General features: G+C 45.5%; 2 protein-coding genes across 2 annotated transcripts; both read left to right on the top strand.

Moving 5' to 3' along the window:
- Nucleotides 1-943: 943 nt before the first annotated feature.
- On the top strand, nt 944-6,207 carry LOC307230217 (tubulin monoglycylase TTLL3-like; the record flags this gene model as incomplete). The annotated part of the gene is made up of 12 exons (XM_080000452.1): nt 944-1,022; nt 2,362-2,571; nt 2,680-2,726; nt 3,005-3,133; nt 3,220-3,334; nt 3,434-3,535; nt 3,661-3,853; nt 3,976-4,124; nt 4,206-4,449; nt 5,009-5,268; nt 5,359-5,534; nt 5,611-6,207. 12 exons carry the CDS (start codon nt 944-946, stop codon nt 6,205-6,207), a joined length of 2,301 nt encoding a protein of 766 aa, XP_079856578.1.
- An 816-nt stretch (nt 6,208-7,023) lies between these two features.
- uqcrc1 (ubiquinol-cytochrome c reductase core protein 1) lies at nt 7,024-15,140 on the top strand. Its single transcript, XM_080001267.1, has 13 exons — nt 7,024-7,142; nt 8,944-9,084; nt 9,175-9,261; nt 10,336-10,465; nt 10,648-10,846; nt 10,957-11,036; nt 11,142-11,257; nt 11,383-11,526; nt 12,918-13,078; nt 13,176-13,261; nt 13,919-14,007; nt 14,108-14,183; nt 14,615-15,140. The coding sequence occupies exons 1-13, from the start codon at nt 7,080-7,082 to the stop codon at nt 14,677-14,679; spliced, it is 1,437 nt and encodes a 478-aa protein (XP_079857393.1). The 5' UTR covers nt 7,024-7,079; the 3' UTR covers nt 14,680-15,140.
- Nucleotides 15,141-22,334: the final 7,194 nt, after the last annotated feature.

Raw genomic sequence — 22,334 nt, 5'->3', positions numbered from 1 at the left:
ACTAAGGCTTTGATCAAAAGCTTTCAAGAACCGTTCAAACCGGTGGCTCGGTGACGCAACGTTCTACGCGTCTGACGCCACAGTGACGTGTCGTCGTAATTCGACGCACGCTCCATCACGCAGTGCTAACGCCGCGCGCTGCACAAGCGCCGTTACCGAGCGTCCCGTTCCTCATGGAAACAGCTCTTATCCCGGGACAGTGGGCACGCTGTGGGGGTGCGTGGTGGTCACGCCTCAGACTTTCATGAATGAAATTAAATTAGATTTGAATATATGATGAAATGCTAGATGAGATGAGATTAAGGAGGGAAATCGTGGTGTCACAACAGCACTAATCAAAACAAATAGGCGTTCACTATAAAGTCATAAAAAAAAAGAAAAAAAATGCCCCATACAAACATTTAAACAGTTGAAACAGAAAAAAATGCAATATATAATATAAAAACCCACAAAAGAAAATAAATGATATTGTCTGGGGTGTCAGGTCTTACCACCCAGACTGTCCTCTCCACAGCATCTGACCTTCTGCACACATAGACAATACTGTACAACAGCATTGCACAACAATGCAACACAATACTGTACAACAGAATTGACCAACAATGCAACACAATACTGTACAACAGAATTGACCAACAATGCAACACAATACTGTACAACAGCATTGCACAACAATGCAACAGCCAACCCTGCAAAAGACATTTGTTTACACAGAATTAAACAGAATCTATCCATCAGTCGCTGCCTAACAGACATTGTGCAACTGTCTTTGTCTTTTTGATCTTTGTAATATTGTTACCCAGCTGAGTTTGCGTGTGTATGTGTGCATGTGCGTGTGTGTGCGGTCGGGCGTGTGTGTGTCCATGTGTGCATGTGTACGTGTGTGTGCGTGCATATGTGTGCGTGTGTGTGCGTGTGTGTCCTTCTGAGGATGACAGGCAGAATGGAGGCCCAGTATGGCGACACACAGTCTGTCCAGCAGCACGGGGGAGATGTGCGCCCCACAACGTGTCCAGAGAGTGGTGAGATAAATGACGAGGCAGCAATGTCCCGACATTGTCTATAGCTCCAGCTACACCGTTTTAGTTACAATGAACAATCATTTTGTAATATAGATAGTGCATGTGTACATCTTAAGACCGCCATTGCAGAAACTGTATCATTGCATGAGCAAGACCTGTGTGTTTGACTTTGGATTCAGCCCCTGCAGGAGAGAGGGGAAACCTCTCTGGGGATCAGCAAACCGAAACTGGGGGCCAGCAATGCAACCAAGCCGCAGGTAAAATACTTTTAACTACAAGTGAAATCCAAGGAAGTAGTGCAGTCGTGCATTTGTAGATCCGGAGACTGTAGTTGCAGAAGTTGGATTATTTCATGAGCAAGACCTGTGTGTAGTAACTGCTGATGTAGCCCCTGCAGGAGAGAAGGGAAACCCCTCTAAGGATCAGCAGGGAAAAACTGCAAGCCAGCAATGCAACCAAGCTACAGGTGAAAGCCAGTAAACCAGTATACGCCGTAGTTTTAGAGGCATCGGCGCATTTGAACACGTTTGCATCCTGCCCATACTAATGACTTTAACAACAGACCTCATAAGAGTAGTGTGGGTTCTGGTTTGTTTAACATTACCATGACAGTATAATTAACTTGTGATTATGTGTGTGTGTGTGTGTGTGTGTGTGTGTGTGTGTGTGTGTGTGTGTGTGTGTGTGCGTGCGTGCGTGCGTGCGTCAGCCTCATCCTCTGAGAGCAAAATGCGTTGTAGCTACCTCACTTTTCCAGTTCCAAACCTAGATAGGTTAAATGCAGCCAAGGCCCTCGTGAAAAAGGCTGTAAGGGTGAGTGTATTTTAATTTCTGAACCCATCGCCACTTTTCCTGAACAAATTCTTGTTTATGTCATTTCAAACTTTTGTAAACATTACTTACTGCATTAGATTCATATAACTTACTTAATTTCAGTCCAAGACCGTGCAGCAAACACTGTCAGGGTGACCGCTATGTCTTTTGGGGCTCTAAATGTGTAATGTTGTGATGCGTTTAAAGTGGAAATCCGTACGATTATTTTGTGACAAAAATCCCATATTTAATACTCTATTTAGGTGACACTTTTAAAGAAACAGCCGTTCAATGCATTTGTGTTATGCACACGCTCCTCTATATGCTGTTTCCATTGTTGGTGGTCGCCCTTCCGAAAAAGAACAGCAACACCACCACCTCGACAAAACAAATCAGTTGATCAGAAGAAAGACGTACTCTCGCGAAAATAATTTGACGTTGTCTTCAAGACGAGAAGAAGACCCGGTTTTTCAATGGAATCGTAGTTTAATCCACCCAACACAGTCTCATGGTTTTCCAATTTAAGTCATTTCTGTCTGTCTGTCTGTCTGTCTGTCCGCCTCCCTCTCTCAGAACCACAAGATATTTTTGGTCCAGGGCAGCTACCCTATCGTCAGGGCGGCGTTGAAGACCAGAGGCTGGGTGGAACGCTGCATTCCCCGCCTGCAGCCGCACTCGCTGCGTCAACGCAAAGACGAGAACGACGAGGACACCATGGACAGCGATGACGACGACGGTGAGTAGGGGGCGGAGGTCGACACATGTGGCCAGGGAAATTCCAAAATTGGATTGTATGGAAAATTTCTCTTTGCCACCTCCAATCACTTGCCCTACTTGTCAACAGACTCCCCAGAGGATGCAGAAAAAGAAGATGGATTGTATGACCTCATGGTAAAAGTGATGTTTGACCTCCAGAGGACTCCTTGGGGCTAGGTTACATTCATGTGAATTGAAAAAAACATACCCACAATTTACCTTAGGGAATGTTTTATTGTTTTGTAACATTTGTAACTGTAGAGATGGGTTTTCTGCCCCCTAGCTGTGCATGCATCCTCAATCTTTAATGTAAACATAATATATATTATATCTTATATATATATACAGTAGATCTCAAAATACCTCATCCACCAAATCGTCTTCCATATCAGTGTCTTCTGCTCATTCAACAGTCTCGCTTGGTGCGGAATGAAACTGTTTATTTCTATTGGACGAGTCGAAGAGAGGCGGTTGACAACCACGGTTTGAATAAGGATCAGATCATTAATCACTTTTCCAGAGGCGCCACCTTCATCACCAAGGTGAGAAAATGAAGCATTTTGTAAGTATTGTGTCGTCACACCCATAGCACGTTTCGGCCAGAACGCTGACTCTCTCTCTCTCTCAGGTGGGTTTGTGTCTGAACCTGAGGAACCTGCACTGGTTCGATGCCACCAAGCCGGACACTTTCTTCCCGCGCTGTTACAGGCTGGGAGCGGATGACGACAGGCATGCTTTCATTGGTATGAGCTCAGTCCGTCATCCACCGTGCCACGACTCCCGATCTTTTTGCGGGCGCGGGTCAGGTTTCACTCAGGGGGCTTGCTTCCCTCTTTCCGCAGAGGACTTCAGGAGGACGGCCTGCATCAGCCTTTTGAAGTGCGTGGTGGACGGCAAGCGGGTTGAGCAGGGAGCGGGGAAAAGCGGAGGCAAAGATCAGTCAGGTCAGGCTGAGAACGTCTTATCCCAAATGCTCTCTTCGTTGCATCGGGCCTCATGAAAGGAATGCATCGCTCTGTCCACCCACGTTAGGAAAGAGAGGCCATTTTTTTCACCTTTCCATGTGTAGATCCCACAAAACGGTTCAAGAGGAGGGTGTCGGCGTCGCTGCCGTCTCAGATGATTGAAAGTGCGCTGAAGGTGTGCCAGGAGTTCCTGGACAGTCTGGAACACATCGATATAGACATAAGCTTAGATACGCCGCAAGCCCTCACGGAGAAGCAGTGGTCCGAGTTTATCGACAATTTTTACCGCGTGGCTCAGTGAGTACGCCCGGCTGGCGCGAGTGTGTATGCGGGGTCAGACAGAGACATTGGGGACCGATGGACTCCCAGCAGTGTTCACCTTTAAAGTCCCCCTTTCCTCTTCTCTTTCTCTCTGTCAGTGACGGGGCAAAGATTGAAGACAGCGTTCATTTTGTTGATAAATGCCAGGAAATGCTCAGCAAGATGCGGGAGGTGAGCCCACAGATGGACACGGATGGCATAAACAACATCTGGATCATCAAGCCCGGGGCCATGTCCAGGGGCAGAGGTGAGCGGGGACCGCCATCCCAGTTGCGTGTCCGCCTAACTCCTTACCTGTGCTCCAACGCCCTCTCCCTCCCCTTGTCAGGCATTATTTGCGGCAAGCATCTGGATGACATACTGCAGCTGGTGCACGGTGACCCGGCCATGATCACCGACAGCAAGTGGGTGGTCCAGAAGTACCTAGAGAAACCCCTGCTCATCCACGGCACCAAGTTTGACGTGCGGCAGTGGTTCATGGTCACCGACTGGAACCCTCTTACCGTCTGGTTCTACAAGAAGTGCTACCTCCGTTTCTCCACGCAGCCTTACTCGCTCACAACGTTGGACAGGTATGACTGGGATGTCAATTTAGGGGGCTAGGGACAAGGAACGACAAAACAGAGGGGAACGAGCAATAACAATGAAGGTGACCAGAATCTCTACAAAAAGCCAAGTCAAAGAGAGAGAAACGGGCAACATAGGCAATAGGGATGATTGTACTTGGGATTCATGAGATCTTGAGCTGAGTGGGAGAAATGGCATCACTACTCCCAATGAGGGTGTTTTTTAATTTCTTTCCCCGATCCACCTCATCTTATGAACATTGCGTATATAGGTAGACTAGTTCTTCTGGTGATGAATGATCCGATGATCAGATTCAAGCAAAGCTCTTGACACTCTCCCTTTATTTCTATTGTATTAATTTATACAAGCAAGCATAAAATGACATTCAGCCACTGACGGGGTACGTTCCAAAACACAGAATATTAAAAACCGACCAAGTGTAGCTTTCGTGTGGCTCTCCACAATCCCTGCCTCGCTGCTCCATTAGTCCTCGCTCGGTTTTCCCTCCCATTCGTCTGCTAAATCTGTGCCTCCTTCCTCCGCTTTTTCCCCCCGTTCCACCAGCTCAGTGCATCTGTGCAACAACTCCATCCAGAAGCACCTGCAGCCGTCTGAGCAACGGCACCCGGCCATCCCGGCGGACAACATGTGGTCCTGCGAGCAGTTCAGGGCCTTCCTGTCGGGCCAGGGCCGAGGGGCTCTGTGGGAGTCGGTGGTGGTCCCTGGTATGAAGAAGGCCGTGATCTACTCGGTTCAAACTGCCCAAGACCGAGTGGAGTGCCGCAAGAACACCTTCGAGCTCTATGGCGCTGACTTCATACTCGGTAGGACGCGTTCAAGCACCTGACTGCAGAGGCATGTCTACTCTCATTTTAAGACCAATAAATTGATAGCCTCTCTTATTGATTTTTAAGGAACCGATCTGCGCCCCTGGCTACTTGAGATCAACGCCAGTCCCACCATGGCTCCCTCCACGGAGGTGACGACCACCCTCTGTGCGGCTGTACAGGAGGACACGCTTCGGGTCGTCCTGGACCGCAGATTGGACAAGAGGGCGGGCACGGGAGGATTCGAGCTCATATACAAGCAGGTAAGGAAGCTTTCGTCCAACATTTTCACTGTGACACAGATTATCCATTATTATCACGCTTTCTTTTAATCTCTAGGCAGCAGTGGAAGTGCCACAGTACTTGGGGGTCAACCTACTTGTTGAGGGCTCCCACATCAAACGTCCCCGTGCGCCCCCTCCGCCCAAGCCGTCCAACCCCCCGGAACCTCGGCCCGCCCCGCCGCCGCCGCTGCCGCCGCCGCCGCCGCCCCCACGACGCTGCGCCACGGCCAGGGAGAAGCCGCTGGTGGTGGAAAAACCCAAGGCCCCGTCGCGTAAATGGCTGAAGACGGTGATGTGTCAGGTCTCCTGCAGGGACACCAGCAACGTGCGCCCCGTACCCCCGCTCCCCCTTGAGCCGCCGCTGCCCAACCCCATCGATTCGTTTCGACTGTACCTGCCCAGGGCGAGGCCCGACACCCTCCGCATGCCCACCACCGCGCAGTCCAACTCCATGGATTGCTGGAGGAGGCGTCTGGTGCCGAGGCCCTGCTCCAAAAAGATGAGCCCATACTCTCTGAAGAAGCACAGGAGCACCTTCTTACCCCTGGAGGTTTTAGGTCTGTATGACAAGGAACAGTCAATTCATAAATATTCAGAAAAAACTCTCGACAACAAAGATTTGCTCAGAATTCTAAGAAAGAAGTATTTCTAATTGAGGTGGGGCGTTGAGGCTATTGACAAACATCCTTTGTTTTTTTGTTGTTGTTGTTGTTGTTGTTCTTGATTTCAACTTTTGACCCACATCGTAATAAAATAAGAATAGAAATCTTGTTCTGTCAAATAATTATTGAAAGGGATGAACGCTGACACAAATATATGAGGAGTTTATCAGGATAAGTGAATGAGTATTGTAGTACTTAGATAGGGTGGATCTGTGGCACAACTACAACTTGCAAATGCGATCGTGCCGCTCGATTGCATTTGCTTTTCATGTTGATTTTCACTTTCCTTCGTTCATGCGTAAAATGAAATCGCAAAGTGGGATTTTTGAGCTTGCTTCATGCATTTTCTCTTTTTCTTTGCATTCTCCCATGTACAGTACAGAACAACAGAAGTGAAAGTCCAGCTTGATTTTTTCTTCTTCCAAATGAGACGACAACGAGATGGTGTTTTATTTTTGGAGTTATTTAATTCCACTTTTATATTCAGCACTAACCTTTGGCACCGGTATCGAATAAGAGCCATAACCTCATTGCTTTAGTGTTAATGACACGTTTGAGCTCCTGTAAGTTGGTGTTTTTAAACACTGTGCACCTGGGTGGGTGGGTGTGGCTGAGTCTATCATAAACATAAACACAGTCATACCTGCTTGTGACATTTTGTGACGTGTTTCGTGGTTCAGGGGACAGTGGTGCGTTGCCGCGGGATTTGATTTGTTGCCGCCGTGGCAGAAAGAAGGTTGCGAAACACTGCAGGACTCCTCGCGTCCACGGGCGGGGCTAATGCGCCGCACAGCTGTTCAAAAGCACCAAAGAGCTGTCGTCAGAGAGGAAAAGCCTCTCTCTCTGGTTGTTATCCAGCAAAATGGCGGCGTCCGTGTGCCGAGTCGGGAGCACTGTGGGTCGAGCCCTCGTCAAAAACCGCAGCGTAAGTGAAAACGCACACAGCAATCTACAGTGTCAGGGGGGTGAAATCAAGCATTGTTTGGGCGAACGTTTCGTCGAAGGTGGTGTGCCGATGTTTTGGTCACTAGCTTGCGTAGCGCCTCAAAACCATTTCCTAGCGCCGGCTAGCATGAGAGCTAATCTGTAGCCAGCGCAAGGTCACCTGCCGCACCAGGCATGTCATTGTGTGTGAACCATCTGGATTCAGCAGACATGTTACATGTTCCCATGTTACATGCGTGATGCTCGTCCCTCCAGCTTTCTCCGTGATTTGGGACGTGGTCAAACCCAGCGTTTTCAATCGCCCCCATTTGCCCTCCCAAACAGCACAGAGGCAGTTGGGTGACTTTGTGGCGGAAGGATTTGTTTATTTGTTTTTGTTTTTTTTATCCAAAAATAAAGTGAAATCGTTCTCAAGGAGAAGGTCCATGCAAGGGCATCAGTACAGTAGACGCGAGCTTTCAGTGGCCGCTGAGCTGTTCGCTGTTTATATGGTTTTTGTTTTAGAAAATACTGCTCTGGAGGAGCTTCTGTGAAATATCTTCCAGAGCTTGACATTTAAAGCTGTGGATCTATTCCCTGCAATCCTAAAAGAATGCATTGTTGACCAGAATTGCAATTTCTAAATAAAACTATGCGGACACGTTAGCCATTTAACACCGACATTTTGTGAAAAAGGTATTTTTCAAATTTGATATCAACCCTTCTCAAATAATTTTTTTTATTTGTCATTATTATAGGATCAGGTTTCTTATTATTCTTATGACTTTATTGATGAATGACCTTGTTATAAGTATTTAGAGTTAAAAAATCTGTATGTGTGTAGGTATAGAGATCCCTTTTGCACGTAGAAGCTAATTGTTGAGCACATTCTTCTGCATTAAACATTGCTTTAGTAGTGGATCATGAGCCTGCTAGAGGGTGTAATATTTGATATTGAAACCATGATATTATGACACTAGTATCGTTTGGCTCATCGAGGGAATCCACGTTCAGATTTTAGAATACTGATATTAGACTTAAGGAATGCTATGTCACATTTTTGGAATTTGACTTCATGTTTTTTCTATCTAATGTGATGTTTGTTTTTAGTTTGATATCCCGTTTGAAATGGTACATAAAGAAAATCTATCACATAATTAATCTGAACTTTGTCTTTCTGATGCCGGGTTTTAATTGTGATATCAACAAGTTTGTCACCCATTTTTTAATCATATTTGAAAAGGTGAAACTACAACATTAAAATTTGATAGTAAATGTCCAAAACCAGTTTGATTTCATTATCCCAAATATTTCATTTTTATGGCAAAATCTCTTAAACCTTGAATTTTATTTAGAAATTCCAATATCATAACATACCAGATTTAACTTTCAAACATGTTAATCATTATTTTTATACAGGGTTTTAAACTTTTATGATATCTACAAATGTCATTAACTACTTGTGATACAAATTTCCTCAAATATATTTCACTCAACTTACACTGCTTGCTTTTTGAGTCTTTAAAATATATATATATATATATATATATATATATATATATATATATATATATATATATATATATATATATTTTTTTTTTTTTTTTTTTATGCAGCCATGGACACCAAAAATCTCAAGGGAAATTTCTAAATCTAGTTAAGTTTGTTTAACAGCCTTTTAAAAAATAATATTTCAATACAGTTCAACTTTATTTTTACTGTGGAAGCTATCAAAAAGAAAAGAGGAGTTGTGATAATTCATTTTGTGATGTTTTCTTAATATGAATGTCTGCGCCCTCCAGCCTATTCTGCTGTCCCTGAGGCGTGGTCAGGCCTCAGTCAGCTATGCCCAGAGCCTTGTGGGAGCCCCTGAGACCCGCCTCACTGCCCTGGACAATGGCTTGAGGATCGCCTCTGAGGAGACCGGACATGCCACTTGCACCGTAGGGACTCCACCATCTTAATGAGAAGTACAGGTTATGGATGCCTGTTGAAAATGGACTAATTCCATCCACCTCTCCTCTCGGTCTTAGGTTGGACTATGGATTGATGCTGGCAGCCGCTATGAGAGTGAGAAGAATAACGGAGCGGGATTCTTCCTCGAGCACATGGCTTTCAAGGTGCAGATCAACTCCGGGCATTTGGCCAAAAATATAAAATGTCCCAAATCCAGCTTAACATGGGAATCCACCTTATGCCACGGGCACACTACCTGACTTTCAAAGTCGTCAGATCGCTGTACTGTTGCAGTCTTTTAGTTGGCACACTACATGACTGATCGGTGACGAGGGGGGGGGGTTACGGTACAGTGGCACAGTGCATTGCACTGCTGCCTCACAGCAAGAAGGTCCTGGATTAGATTCCCGCCTGGGCGCTGTTGATACCATGCTCCGGCGGGTTATCTGCCGATTAGGGCCCTTTCTGTGTGGATTTTGCATGTTCTCCCCCTTCTCACAAGGGGTTTCCTCCTTGTAACATCAGTAAGGACCCCCACCAAAAACATTCCATGCATTGTCGTCTGACCTGCGATGGACATTTGAAATTGGTCCCCCCGGGGTCACTGTATATGCTGCCCACTGCTCCTGGCTGCCCCTCAGAGGAAGGACAAGCCAGGATGGGTTAAAAGCAGAGAATTAATTTCACCGGCGACCATTTGAAAGCGTGCGTGTGCGTGTGCGTGCGCGTGCGTGTGCGTGTGCGTGTGTGTGTGTGTGTGTGTGTGTGATGAATAAAGAATCTTCATCTTTGAAACATTACAAGATCTTTCATCAGGAAGAATCCCAGACGAGTCTGTTGGGTCTCCAAACTGCGTATTGTCACAAAATCACGTGCGAGAAATGACACGATACCATGCACGGGACGGAGCTATCCTTCTGGGCTCCTCCCCTCCCCCTCACTCCGTGTCTGCTCTCATTGGCTGGAGCTCGTTGCGTCACTCCCGACTCTATCCCGACCCAACCAGATATTTGAACATTTCGTCGGTGAGTGCTCAGCGAGCAGTCGGATCGCGTTGTGAGCAGTTCACACCACACGCTCGTCGCTCACAGGAGAAAGCTATGATTTTCCTCCAATCTAGGGCTTTGCTCGGCGATCTCCAAAAACCTGTCGGCGAGCGGAAAATCAGCCCAGAATCACGTAGTCTGAACTTGGCATTAACTATCATTCTCTGTATGATGTAATTTTTCCCACAATAGGGAACCAAGAAGCACCCCCAGACTGCCCTTGAGCAGCAGGTGGAGTCTATAGGTGCTCAGCTGAGTGCCTACACTTCCCGGGAGCACACTGCATACTACATGAAGGCCCTGGCGAAGGACCTTCCTAAAGGTGAAACCACCGGAGTGCCCACCACGACAAACCTTAAGTGTCCTCCAGCCCCGCTTCAAAATGCATTGATTTTCTAGATGTAAACGTTTTGTGTAATGGCGCTCTAGCGGTGAGTTTGGTCATTTGTATTTGGTCATTCAAAATCTTTTGTCCTCCACCTGTCACCCCCCCCCCCCCCCCAGCTGTGGAGTTGCTGTCAGAGGTGGTGCAGAATTGCTCGTTGAGCGAGGAGGAGATTGAGCAGCAGAGATCTGTGGTGTTGCGGGAGTTGGAGGAGGTCGAAGGCAACCTGCAAGAGGTGTGTCTGGACCTGCTTTATGCCACAGCCTTCCAGGGAACCCCCTTGGGACACAGCATCCTTGGACCGTCCAGCAATGCTCGGTACTAGCACACACATATTATAATATAGAGTCCGACTAGACGGGTGAAGGTTTTTAAATGGAAACCTTCCCAACGCTCCACTCTTGTGATGGCGACTGTGTTCTCCCTAGGATTCTCTCCCGTCAGGACTTGGTGGAGTACATCAGCAGCCACTATAAGGCTCCCCGCATGGTGCTGGCAGCTGCTGGAGGTATGTGCTTGTCTCCCAGTCTGTTAGAAGGCCTTCTCTAAACACCTTCAGTCTGCTTCGGCGGTCTGCTGTCTATAGTCTCTCTCTCATCCATTTGCTCTGCAGGCGTCAGCCATAACGAGCTGGTCAGCCTGGCCAAGACCCACTTCAGTGGCATGTCCTTTGAGTATGAGGGTGACGCCATTCCCGTGCTGTCCCCTTGCCGCTTCACAGGCAGCGAGGTGAGATCCTTGTGGCCGAGACTGGTGTTGCGTTGCTGGAATGCCCCTCACCCTAACCCCCCCCCCCCGAAACATCCCTTGATCTCCTAAAAACTCTCCTGTGTTGTTCATATATTTCTCTTCAGATCTGTATGCGTGATGATGCTATGCCCCTGGCTCACGTGGCCATCGCTGTGGAGGGTGCCAGCACCGCCAGCCCAGACATCATACCACTCATGGTGGCCAACTGCATCATTGGCAGTTATGACATCACATACGGTGGCGGAAAGGTTAGGACATTGTAGTGACATATAGTAATGTAATAACTACAGTCTGATTGGTTATGTTGTTAAGTTTGCATGCTGCATCAACACAGACATGTCTTACTGATATATCCATGACAATACAGCATTCTTTCTCTCAGTCTTTCTCCCGCATATACACACACACACACACACACACCCACCCACCCCTGGCTAATTCATACAGGTGTAGGCACCACACGGCGTCTGCAGAGTATACTCAATAAGACAAAAAATTCAATATCTATCAAAAATCTGACTTATAACTGATTTGTAAGAATGAAGATGTAAACTTTCATTCACTGAAAACTTTAACTCGGCATGATCAGCAAACATGGATCAGCAAAAAGGAGGATGGCTTCTAAAAAGCCCTTCAAAGATGGATTTTCCTCACCTTATGTAGGCTATGTTTCACCATCCTGGCATAGTAGCAGGTGCCAAATGTTATTATAATCCATGAATGATGCCATCATGCAAGTTTTTCATCAGCACAATTTTAAAAGTTATAAATAAGACTTGTTTTTCTTATGTGCGATGTGATTGGCTCAGACAGAGAAGGCATCCTTTGTTGCGCACTCCATGTTCTCAGTCACCATTGGTTAAGCAGTACCTTTTGAGGGTTTCTGGACAATATTTGTCATTGTTTTGAGTTGTTAATTGATTTCCAATAAACATATCTCCATAAAATAAGCGTTTGTCTACTCCCATGTTAAGAGTATTTAACACTTGAAGTATCCCTCTAAGGTACATTTTAAACAGATAAATGTGCTCGCAATTAACTATGGACATTGATGTGATTAATTGCTAAAATATTTAAATCGATTGCCAGCCCTTATAACACTAAATGTGAATTGAATATATTAATTTAGGTACTTATTCATATTAATACATTGGTTGTCCTGACATAACACTGTCCATTGTTTAGGACACCATTGTGCCACACTCCCTTGTAGCTTTGCCCACTCGAGGCTCTTTGTGTCTTGAGTGGCCATTAAGGAGGGGAAGACGATGACCTTTTCAGTAATCCTGTCAGGATCCTCAGTCCGGCATCTGGACCTGTTGGGAGGAACAAAATGTGCTAAATCTACTATTTTTGCTACAGATCAGACTGGAAAGGCTCTATTTCAGGATGGTCTCAGTTTCATCAGATTATCAAACCAGTTAGCATCCTTTGGGGAAACTGTAGAAATAATTTAGGTGATCCTGACACCAAGAACCTTTTTTTTTTTTTTTTTTTTTTTTTTTGCAATGTTAATATTCATTTTAAGAGATGATTTTATGATGGTCTTAGATTCAAATCCGCTTTCTGTACAAATGAATCTAACAGCTCTTTAAAAATGCAGCCTAAATAACATTTTGAATCACTTCTGTGCCAACAGCACCTGAGCAGCCGCCTGGCTCGCCTGGCGGTGGAGCAAAACCTGTGTCACAGCTTCCAGGCCTTCCATTCCTCCTACAGCGACACCGGCCTCCTGGGCATCTACTTTGTGACTGACAAGCACCACATTGAGGACATGATGCACTGGTCGCAGAACGCCTGGTCAGTGGGAAGCTCAGGACACTCCACTGGGGACCCCGACTGTTCTGTCACGTACTGCGTCTTGGTCCAACCGCTTTGCTGATCTGTGTTCATGCAGGATGAACCTCTGCACCACACTGACGGAGAGTGACGTAGCCAGAGGAAAGAATGCTCTGAAGGCCAGCCTGGTGGGGCAGCTCAACGGTAATAAGTGGAAGCAGTCGCGTAGTCACTCAGTCTAGAAGCACGGTTACCCCCGTAGGTCGACAACTGCTTGCTAGACTTTGGCAGATCGCAGATTAAATCGTAGATCGCCGTTTGACATTAATGACCGACAGCTGGCATTAGAATGCTTCACCACATGCATCTCTATATGCAAATCTAATATATTGTGATTTATAATATAGCAATATATAATATAATCACATCGAGAGATTTATATTTCTTTCATTTCCTTAGTTTCTTACTTGTATTGAAATGAAAAAGTAAACCTAACTTTGCCAACTCCCACGCAGTTTTTCTGTGATGTATTTTCGTTTGTTTCCTACTTGTATGAGACACAACTGAGTTAAGGGGCTGTCCTGTTCCGTTCCAAAGAAATCTGTCCCCAGTGTCCGGTTTCCCGTCACGCACGTCTCCTTGTTGCTATGCGACTTCATCTAGTAAAAACTAGATGTTTTTGTGTAGATACTTTACATGTAAATAATAAATCCTGGATTAATGCAAAAGGGAGACGTGATTTGCCGCATTACATTACGTTCTATGCGCACCTCCTCTCCCATTAGAATCGTCAATCGATTGGAATGTTTTGCACGGTCGCCCAAGTCTTCCTCTTATTTCCCGAACTCCTCACCTTTTCAGGGACAACGCCCATTTGTGATGAAATCGGCCGACACGTCCTGAGCTACGGCCGTCGTATACCTTTGGCCGAGTGGGACGCCCGGATCAACGTGAGTTTACATGAGTGTCTCAAAGCTCTGTACTTAAACAAACTTAGACACGCCTCTCGGCTGATGTTTGTACCCTTTGCCCTCCTCCCGATCCATCCAGGCCGTCACCCCCAAAATGGTGCGTGACGTCTGCAGCAAATATATCTATGACAAGTGTCCTGCCGTGTCTGCTGTGGGTAAGTCAAATTTGAGTTCTGTTGGGCTTCACACTGGTGCATTGCGGATGGAAGTACATACTCTAACCTCCAGAGTTCTTAACATCTTTTTGGCTTATAACCCTGTTTTTGAGGTCCCAAAATTCTCATTGTATGTGTTAGAATTCACATTCAGGCCAATTGAGGGTCAAGAGAAATGTTTCTTCCTGTACTTTCCAAAACTGACCAGATGCATTATGTTTGACATTGCATTAGCAACTGTTTTCATGTGATTTTGAGTATCGTATTCAGTACTTTTATTATATCATGGTGGAGCTCCAAATGCATTATAGAAATTATATTTCAAACCCTACAAACTAATAACTTAAAAATCAATATACCAGTCTCAAATGTCCTGTTATCCTAGGGTTGACAACGTCAGCTCTAACCCCTTCCATCCTCCTCTTCTCCAGGCCCCGTGGAGCAGCTACCAGACTACAACAGAATACGCAGTGCCATGTACTGGCTGAGATTTTAGGCTCTTATTGTTGCTCTGTGTGTCCTGAGACCCCCCTCCTTCTGCCTCGCTTCTTGCATCACTGCGAGGGTGAGGCAGAGGTTGGCAGACAGCTTCTCTCAGTGCCACAGCCAGACATTCATCCATCCATTTGCCCCCCTCAGTCCCCCACCTCCGCCAGTAATGAGGGGTACAGCTAGTCCGCGCGTTCTGAGTGTTGTTCTTCACTTTATGTAGCCCCAAATTATCAGTGATGCTTGCGTGGGTCTTCGTTATCACCTGGTACTGGCTTTCTAAAGCGGGAGGATGAGGGACATCTTCTCAATATTAAGCAATCTATCCACCATTAAATCAGGACACTGTACAACTTTTCACGGTGGAGCAAGTCTATTTATAATTTGCTGTAATGTTTTGTTTCTGTCCACTATTGTACATAACAGAAGCTCTCATTCCAATAAAAAAATAAAAACGGTAAAACATCATGTAGGGCTGCTGTTAGTCATTTGTGTATCCCGGTTACATCGTGCTGCTATTTCAGCAACACCTAATGCTGACAGGAATATAAAATAAAGCCATGCAACCTTGATGGATAAACATCAATGTGAGAATTTCTGTGAGGAAAAGATCCACAGCACTGCTATATTATTCCCCACATCAACAGTCCACTTAAATTACATGTTTTTGATCTTTTACGGTTCACAAAGAGCAAATTGAGTTTATAAGGAGAAATAAATGTACCTGTATGGACAACATGCAGATGTCCACATGTGTTTGTTTGGCATAAAGATTATAATTGTCTGGGGTGAAAGTCCAGTTTTTTCCACTGTTGCCAACTGTGAAGTGTTTTTCTCTCAACCAAGCTCATAAATCTGTCTATGCCACAGAACTGCTTTTGTCACAACCGTTTAAATGCCATCCGAAAAAGACCTTTCTCCCCATAGTGTACAGCTGTTTCTGTGTTCTTCCTATGAGCTGATTTTTCTTTTATCTGTATGTTATGTATACTTGTATTAGATGATCATTAAGTGTATACTTATTGTAGCCCTTAACCTACACACATTGTACAGCCATCCAAAAAAAAAAATCAAAAAGTGAGAGAGAGCTCTTGTTCAACACCTTGTAAACAAAGTATATATTTTATAGATGAGCAATTCCCATTTTCAGAACTTGCGCCATGACCTATTTTTAAACCAGTGCATTCCATCAAACATGCAACTTGAATCATGACAAACATACATCCCTGTTATGTGATTGCGCTGTGAGATATGAGAATGAAACGGCTGGTGGGACGGGGACGTTATTTCCAGGCTGTGCTTAAGTGCGGGCACGGAGCGTCTTCCATGGACCTTCCTTGGACCAAGTCCAAATCCTACGGAGGGTGCTGATCTAACGAGGCTGGGTGAGGACTGTGACCCTACCGTGCACATTTCATGGGGAGCTCCTGATGCCGCAACCGCCCTCGGGGCTCAACTCCGGTTTCCGTTCGTAAAATAATGCTTATCATTAGTCAGATGAGGATAATGGGTTGATGAGCTAGACTCTACGCACTCGGGAGAAGGAGGAATGCTCCGTCTCGCTCCCTCCTTCTCCCGGGGTTGACAGTCTGGTGCTTCTCCAGAGGGCTTTCTCTCCGGTCGCTCGCTGCACTGCACTTCCGGTACTTCAATGACTTCAAACACTTTTGTGATGTCTTTTAAAAGTAATTAAACATTGTGGTTAAATCAATTTCAGCCTTTCAAGGCAATAGTAAGGCAACAAATGAGTGGCACCCATCAAAAGTGATGGGTGCTTGATGGATCTTGTGAAAAGGTGGTCATGATATTATGGAAACGATAACGGTCAGAGTTTCTGGATCTTATCAGAGCTTCAACCCCGACATAGTTGGATGTGAGTCACTTCAACATTTTGACACAGTTACGCAACAACACAATATCGCGGCATGAAAATACAATGAATCATCTACGAAGACGCAATAACTTGTTACACAATCTTTCGCCGCAATAACTGTCTGGTTCGAGAGGGAAAAGGAAGAGTAGAGTTGAGTAGAAGTTCAGTTCAGTTCAGTTTGGTACTTTGAGGAGATTTGGGAAAATGCTTAATTTCTTATTGTACCATTCTTATGGGATTAAAACATTGTGGAGAGAATTGCTGTTAAACTAGATTTACAATATATTTGCTGAGGTTTCATTTTGTCTTAAATTACTGCAATTAAAACAGGTCTTGTCTCAGGTGGTCATTCAAACAAAAATAGTTTGGATGAATTTACCCATGCAACAACTGAGAAAAACATAGGCACTGCCACACACACACACACACACACACACACACACACACACACACACACACACACACACACACACACACACACACACACATCTATTTCAATCAAAAACATCTTAACAGGCCAAGTTACATGTTTACATAGGACCCCTTCTTTGATATCATCTTCACAATTCCTGCATCCTTTGAACTTGTGAGTTTTTGGATAGTTTCTGCTTGAATTTCTTTGCAGGACGTCAGAATAGCCTCCAAGAGCTGCTGTTTTGATGCAAACTGCCTCCCACCCTCATAGGTCTTTTGCTTGAGGATGCTCCAAAGGTTCTCAATAGGGTTGAGGTCAGGGGAGGATGGGGGCCACACCATGAGTGTCTCTCCTTTTATGCCCATAGCAGCCAATGATACAGAGGTATTCTTTGCAGCATGAGATGGTGCATTGTCATGCATGAAGATGATTTTGCTACGGAAGGCACCGTTCTTCTTTTTGTACCATGGAAGAAAGTGGTTTGTCAGAAACTCTGTATACTTTGCCGAGGTCATTCTCACACCTTCAGGGACCCTAAAGGGGCCTACCAGCTCTCTCCCCATAATTCCGGCCCAAAACATGACTCCTTGTTGGGACATGGTGGCCATCCACCAACCATCCACTACTCCATCCATCTGAACCAGCCAGGGTTGCACGGCACTCATCAGTAAACAAGACTGGTTGAAAATTAGTCTAAATGTATTCCTGGGCCCACTGCAACCGTTTCTGCTCATGAGCATTGGTTAGGGGCGGCCAAATAGTAGGTTTATGCACAACTGCAAGCCTCTGGAGGATCGCGGGACTCCAGAGGCACCAGCAGCTTCGAATACCTGTTTGCTGCTTTGTAACGGCATTTTGGCAGCTGCTCTCTTAATCCCACAAATTTTTTGGCAGAATTCTTCCTCATTATGACTTTATCTGCACGAACCCGTCTGTGCTCTGAATCAGCCACAAATCTCTTCACAGTACGATGATCACGCTTAAGTTTTCATGAAATATCTAATGTTTTCATACCTTGTCCAAGGCATTACACTATTTGATGCTTTTCGGCAGCAGAGAGATCCTTTTTCTTTCCATATTGCTTGAAACCTCTGGCCTGCTTAATTATGTGGAACGTCCTTCTTCATTAGTTTTCCTTTAATTGGGCTCACCTGGCAAACTAATTATCACAGGTTTCCGAGATTGATTTCAGGGATCCAAAGAGCCCTGAGACACAATACCATCCATGAGTTTAATTGAAAAACAAAAAATTAAATGTTTGATACTTAAATCCAATTTGCATAATCATTTGGAACGCGGTGTGTGTGTTTCAGGATGAACCTAAAATGCCATCAGCCTGGTCTGCGTGCTGGACGACCTGCAAGGGTACCTGACCACTCCACCAGGCACAGGCATCATCGTCTTGCACGGGCCAGGGAGCATTAACGCTGGACAGCGTTCATCTCTGATGAAAGTCGATTCACGTTGAGCAGAAATGATGGCCGCCAACGATGTTGGAGACGTCAAGGAGAATGCTTTTTATTTTTATTTATTTTATTTTTCAAATTTTCTTTTAAAATGTCGGTTCCCATCGTTTACAACTGTTGTTGTAAACGATGCACGAGAATGCACTGTTGTCACCAGACAAGCCTTTGGTGGTGGTGGTGTTACAGTGTGGGCAGGTGTGTCTAGTCAATACAGAACTGCCCTACACTTTGTGAATGGTACAGTGACAAGCCCATACTACCTGAATAACATCATTAATCCAGTCATTGTGCCCCTGCATGAACAACACAGGCCTAATATCATCTTCATGGACGACAATGCTCCAGCTCATGGAGGTTGCATCATTAGGGAACGGCTGCTGGAGACTGGGGTACTTCAAATGGAGTGGCCTGTACTTTCTCCAGACCTGAATCCCATAGAAAACCTATGGGATCAGCTGAGTCGCCGTGTAGAGGCTCGTCACTCTGTACCCCAGAACCTCAATGACCTGAGGGCCGCCCTTCAAGAAGAGTGGGGGGCCAGGCCTCAGCAGACAATAAGTCGACTTGTGAACAGCAGGAGACGTGGTTGTCAAGCTGTAATTGATGCTCAAGGGCACATGACAAGTTATTGAGACAGACATTTTTTGTTGTGGTAAACCCATCACTGTTGTTGGCTTTTGTTTCAATGAATTGTTTGAGATGAGGAAATCACCATTGCATGCTTCTACTTAAATGCCCTACTTTCATGATATAATATCAATGTCACGTGAACTTTTTACATTTTACATAAATTTCACCCGAAAGCCAAACATCCCTAACTTTTTGCGAGTAGTGTGTGTGTGTGTGTGTGTATAGATATAGATAGATAATTTTTGTCTTTGAGATCAGATGTTACATCCTCACCACTCAAAACCACAAATCCATTTTCTTTCTGGACCTCTAACGGCATGAACTGAGTAAGAAAGAGCCAAGAGGCCCTGCACATGCTTGAATGTTTCTAGTGATCCGTCACGCAGCCTCATAGAATTTAGGATTTAGTATTTCACAGAACGGTTCTTGTGCCACATTTTCTATGCCACGTGTTAGAAGTGGCGCCTCCACATCAGCTTTTCCTCGCCTTTCGTTTTACATGATGAGCAGGGAACATTATCCACTGAATACATCATTACTCCTTCACCTGACGGAGGAAGGCTTTCATTAGAGGCGGGAGGGCAGACAGATCTTTTTACATCTTTGATTCATGTCACAACAGGAAAACTATTGTAATTGCCATCACGTTATTTTTAGACAGAAAAACAGATAGCAGCGAGTGGAGAGGAAATTAGATGAAAGGAGGTGGGTAGGGTGGGGGTGAAGATGTAAAAGATAAACAGAGAGGGAGAGGGTCGTGTGACGCTGAAGGAGGACGTGGGTTAAAACCGAGGACTTGTGGACGAGCGGAGGGAAGTCCGGTTGCGTATCGCACTGTGGACAACAGTGGTCTCTTCACAGCGCTCTGGTGGAAGAGCTGGGAGACACGGGACGGCAGAGGAAGACCAGAGACAGATCACAGCCCTGCTTCACCACCCCGGGAGAGGAAAAAAAAAAAGAAAAAAAAAAAAGTGCTTTTTCTGCCAAGTTACCAACGCCAGTGCCACTGAGTAAGTCTTTTGGCAAAGATCAGCCAACTGTTTACACTGTTTCGTGCTTTCCAATGATGGGGTGAGAAAATAATTTGGAGGATGTGTACTCTTCAATTAGGCACTTGAAATATAAGCAGAGACCAACAGTGTAACTTTGGTTGTAGGCTCTTAACCGGTGGTTAAAAATTATTTTCATCGTGTCATTTCATGCAACACTTAATTGAAATCCTCCTGATTGTGCATCTCACGGATTGCTTCTCCCGCATTAGTGAGAACCGCTCATATGCAAATGATCATGGGAGGATGTTATGAGTGAGGGAAAATCTTTTGCGGGGATGCTTGTGCTCGGTAAACCAAGCGATCATAGGTTTGACATTTTGCCTCTTCCGACTTTTCTTCCTCTAGATAGAGTTCCGACCATGCAGAGCGTGCGCGTGTGTTTGTGCCTGGCTCTGCTGCTGCTGCCTGGCTGCGCCCACGGCCAGAGGAGCAGCCTCGGAGGCGTCGGAATGGACGAAGGCGCGCAGAGGGACACGCTGGCCGTCGGGATTCTGAACCGCAGCGGCATGCTGAACTCACTGTTTCCTCCAGAGTACCACCCGGTGCTCCGGCAGGTGCGAGTCCCTCGCCCGGTCCCCCAGGTCCCCAAAAGAGCCCAGCAGGGCTCGCGCTTCGCCCTGTCCCTTGACGTTCCCACCAGCATCCTCAGCGTCCTCATAGACCTGGCCAAGAACCAGGACATGAGGACCAAGGCGGCGGCCAATGCGGAACTGATGGCCCGCATCGGCAAAAGGAAATGAGAAGCGGGGGGCGGGTTGGGACCGTCAGGGGGCTTCGTGGGGGAACGCTCATCTCGTAAGAGTTTCCTTTCCACATTTTTATGCTGATGTGTGATTAAATTAATGTTTATTCCGGAAGAAAAAAACTGATAGAGTCAGAAGTCCATCCCCCAGAGTTGCTCCTCTCCTCTATTTCTTTAGCGCCACAAAGACTTGAACATGGAGGACCTGGAGAAACCGTTCCAGTATAAATACCACTGAAAAACAATGTCGGATGAAGCTGGTTTCCGTCTCTGCCGCAGTCAGAAGAATATTCAGTTTGAAATGTATTTGTTGTTTGTACGTGTTACCTTGTTAATAAACTCAGCCTATTACGGGAAAACGATTCTCTCTTTTCTGAGTCTGATTCTCTCTTTTCTGGCTGACGTCACGCACACTCATTGTTTTGCCACGATCACCAATCATTGCAGCACAAAAGAATCCGTCAGCCGTCCTGTCTCACAACGGGGCGTGTCGGATAACACAACAAAGGCCACGGGAGGAAATTGACCTCTGTCTCTTTTCACAGATCTGCATTTATGACTACTTGATCAATTCGGTTAACAAGGCGCGGCTATTTAAGGCCCAGAGCACGACTTGCAAGTAATGCGACCTGGCTTATTAGCTATAGCAAACATCATCGTAATGGCTTTAGCGATCGCATGATTCATCCACGGCGAAGATGAAACCACGGAACTATAACTTCCCATTACATTTCATTTGTGCAAAGATAACACTGGATGCAAAATATTATTCAACGGTGTTAAGTGACACATCAGTGCCTTTTTTTCCCCCCGTTATTAGCTCATGTACGAGGGTGAGCTTGACCTTAATTTTTGCCTTCATCCTCATCCATGAATTATCACAGTGATAATACAGAAGTTGAAATAATTATGGCCTGTGCTTTAGAGAAGGACGCAGTGTTGCCTGTGTCACTTCAGGGAATGACGGTTTGCCATGTTTGGGCCGACACTGTCATGAAATCGCAACCCAAGCACATGTTACACATTTTCCAACTGAGCAGGTTTGGATGGGTGAAGATGTTCTGGTGTGTGTGTGTGTGTGTGTGTGTGTGTGTGTGTGTGTGTATAATTAGATTTGAAATATATTACATTTAATTAACGCCAGTTCCAAGGATTTGTGACAAAACCTAACAAACAAGAGGCTACAAATAAATTATATTTTTCATATTGTGTTAATATACAAAACAAACACACACAGACACACACACACAGATGTATATACAGTGTATAAACAAAACATATATAAACCAGGAAGAAACATATGTACGATAAATAAGTAAATAAATACATGTTGTTTCTTACCTTTTTGTTCCGTTAAAAAAACACAGTCAATTAGCTTCAGGCTAAACCAGGTGTTGCTAATGAGAGCAGCGCGGGCGTCACACGCACCGCTCTCCGGGCTCCAGCGCACGGGAAGGTGAGTGTTGTTTTACATCGATCGCACC

Source organism: Zeus faber (assembly GCF_960531495.2).
Source record: "Zeus faber genome assembly, chromosome: 5".
NCBI classification, from domain to species: Eukaryota; Metazoa; Chordata; class Actinopteri; order Zeiformes; family Zeidae; genus Zeus; species Zeus faber.
Note: the sequence above shows the minus strand (reverse complement) of the source record. Positions and strands in the feature narration are given on the sequence as shown.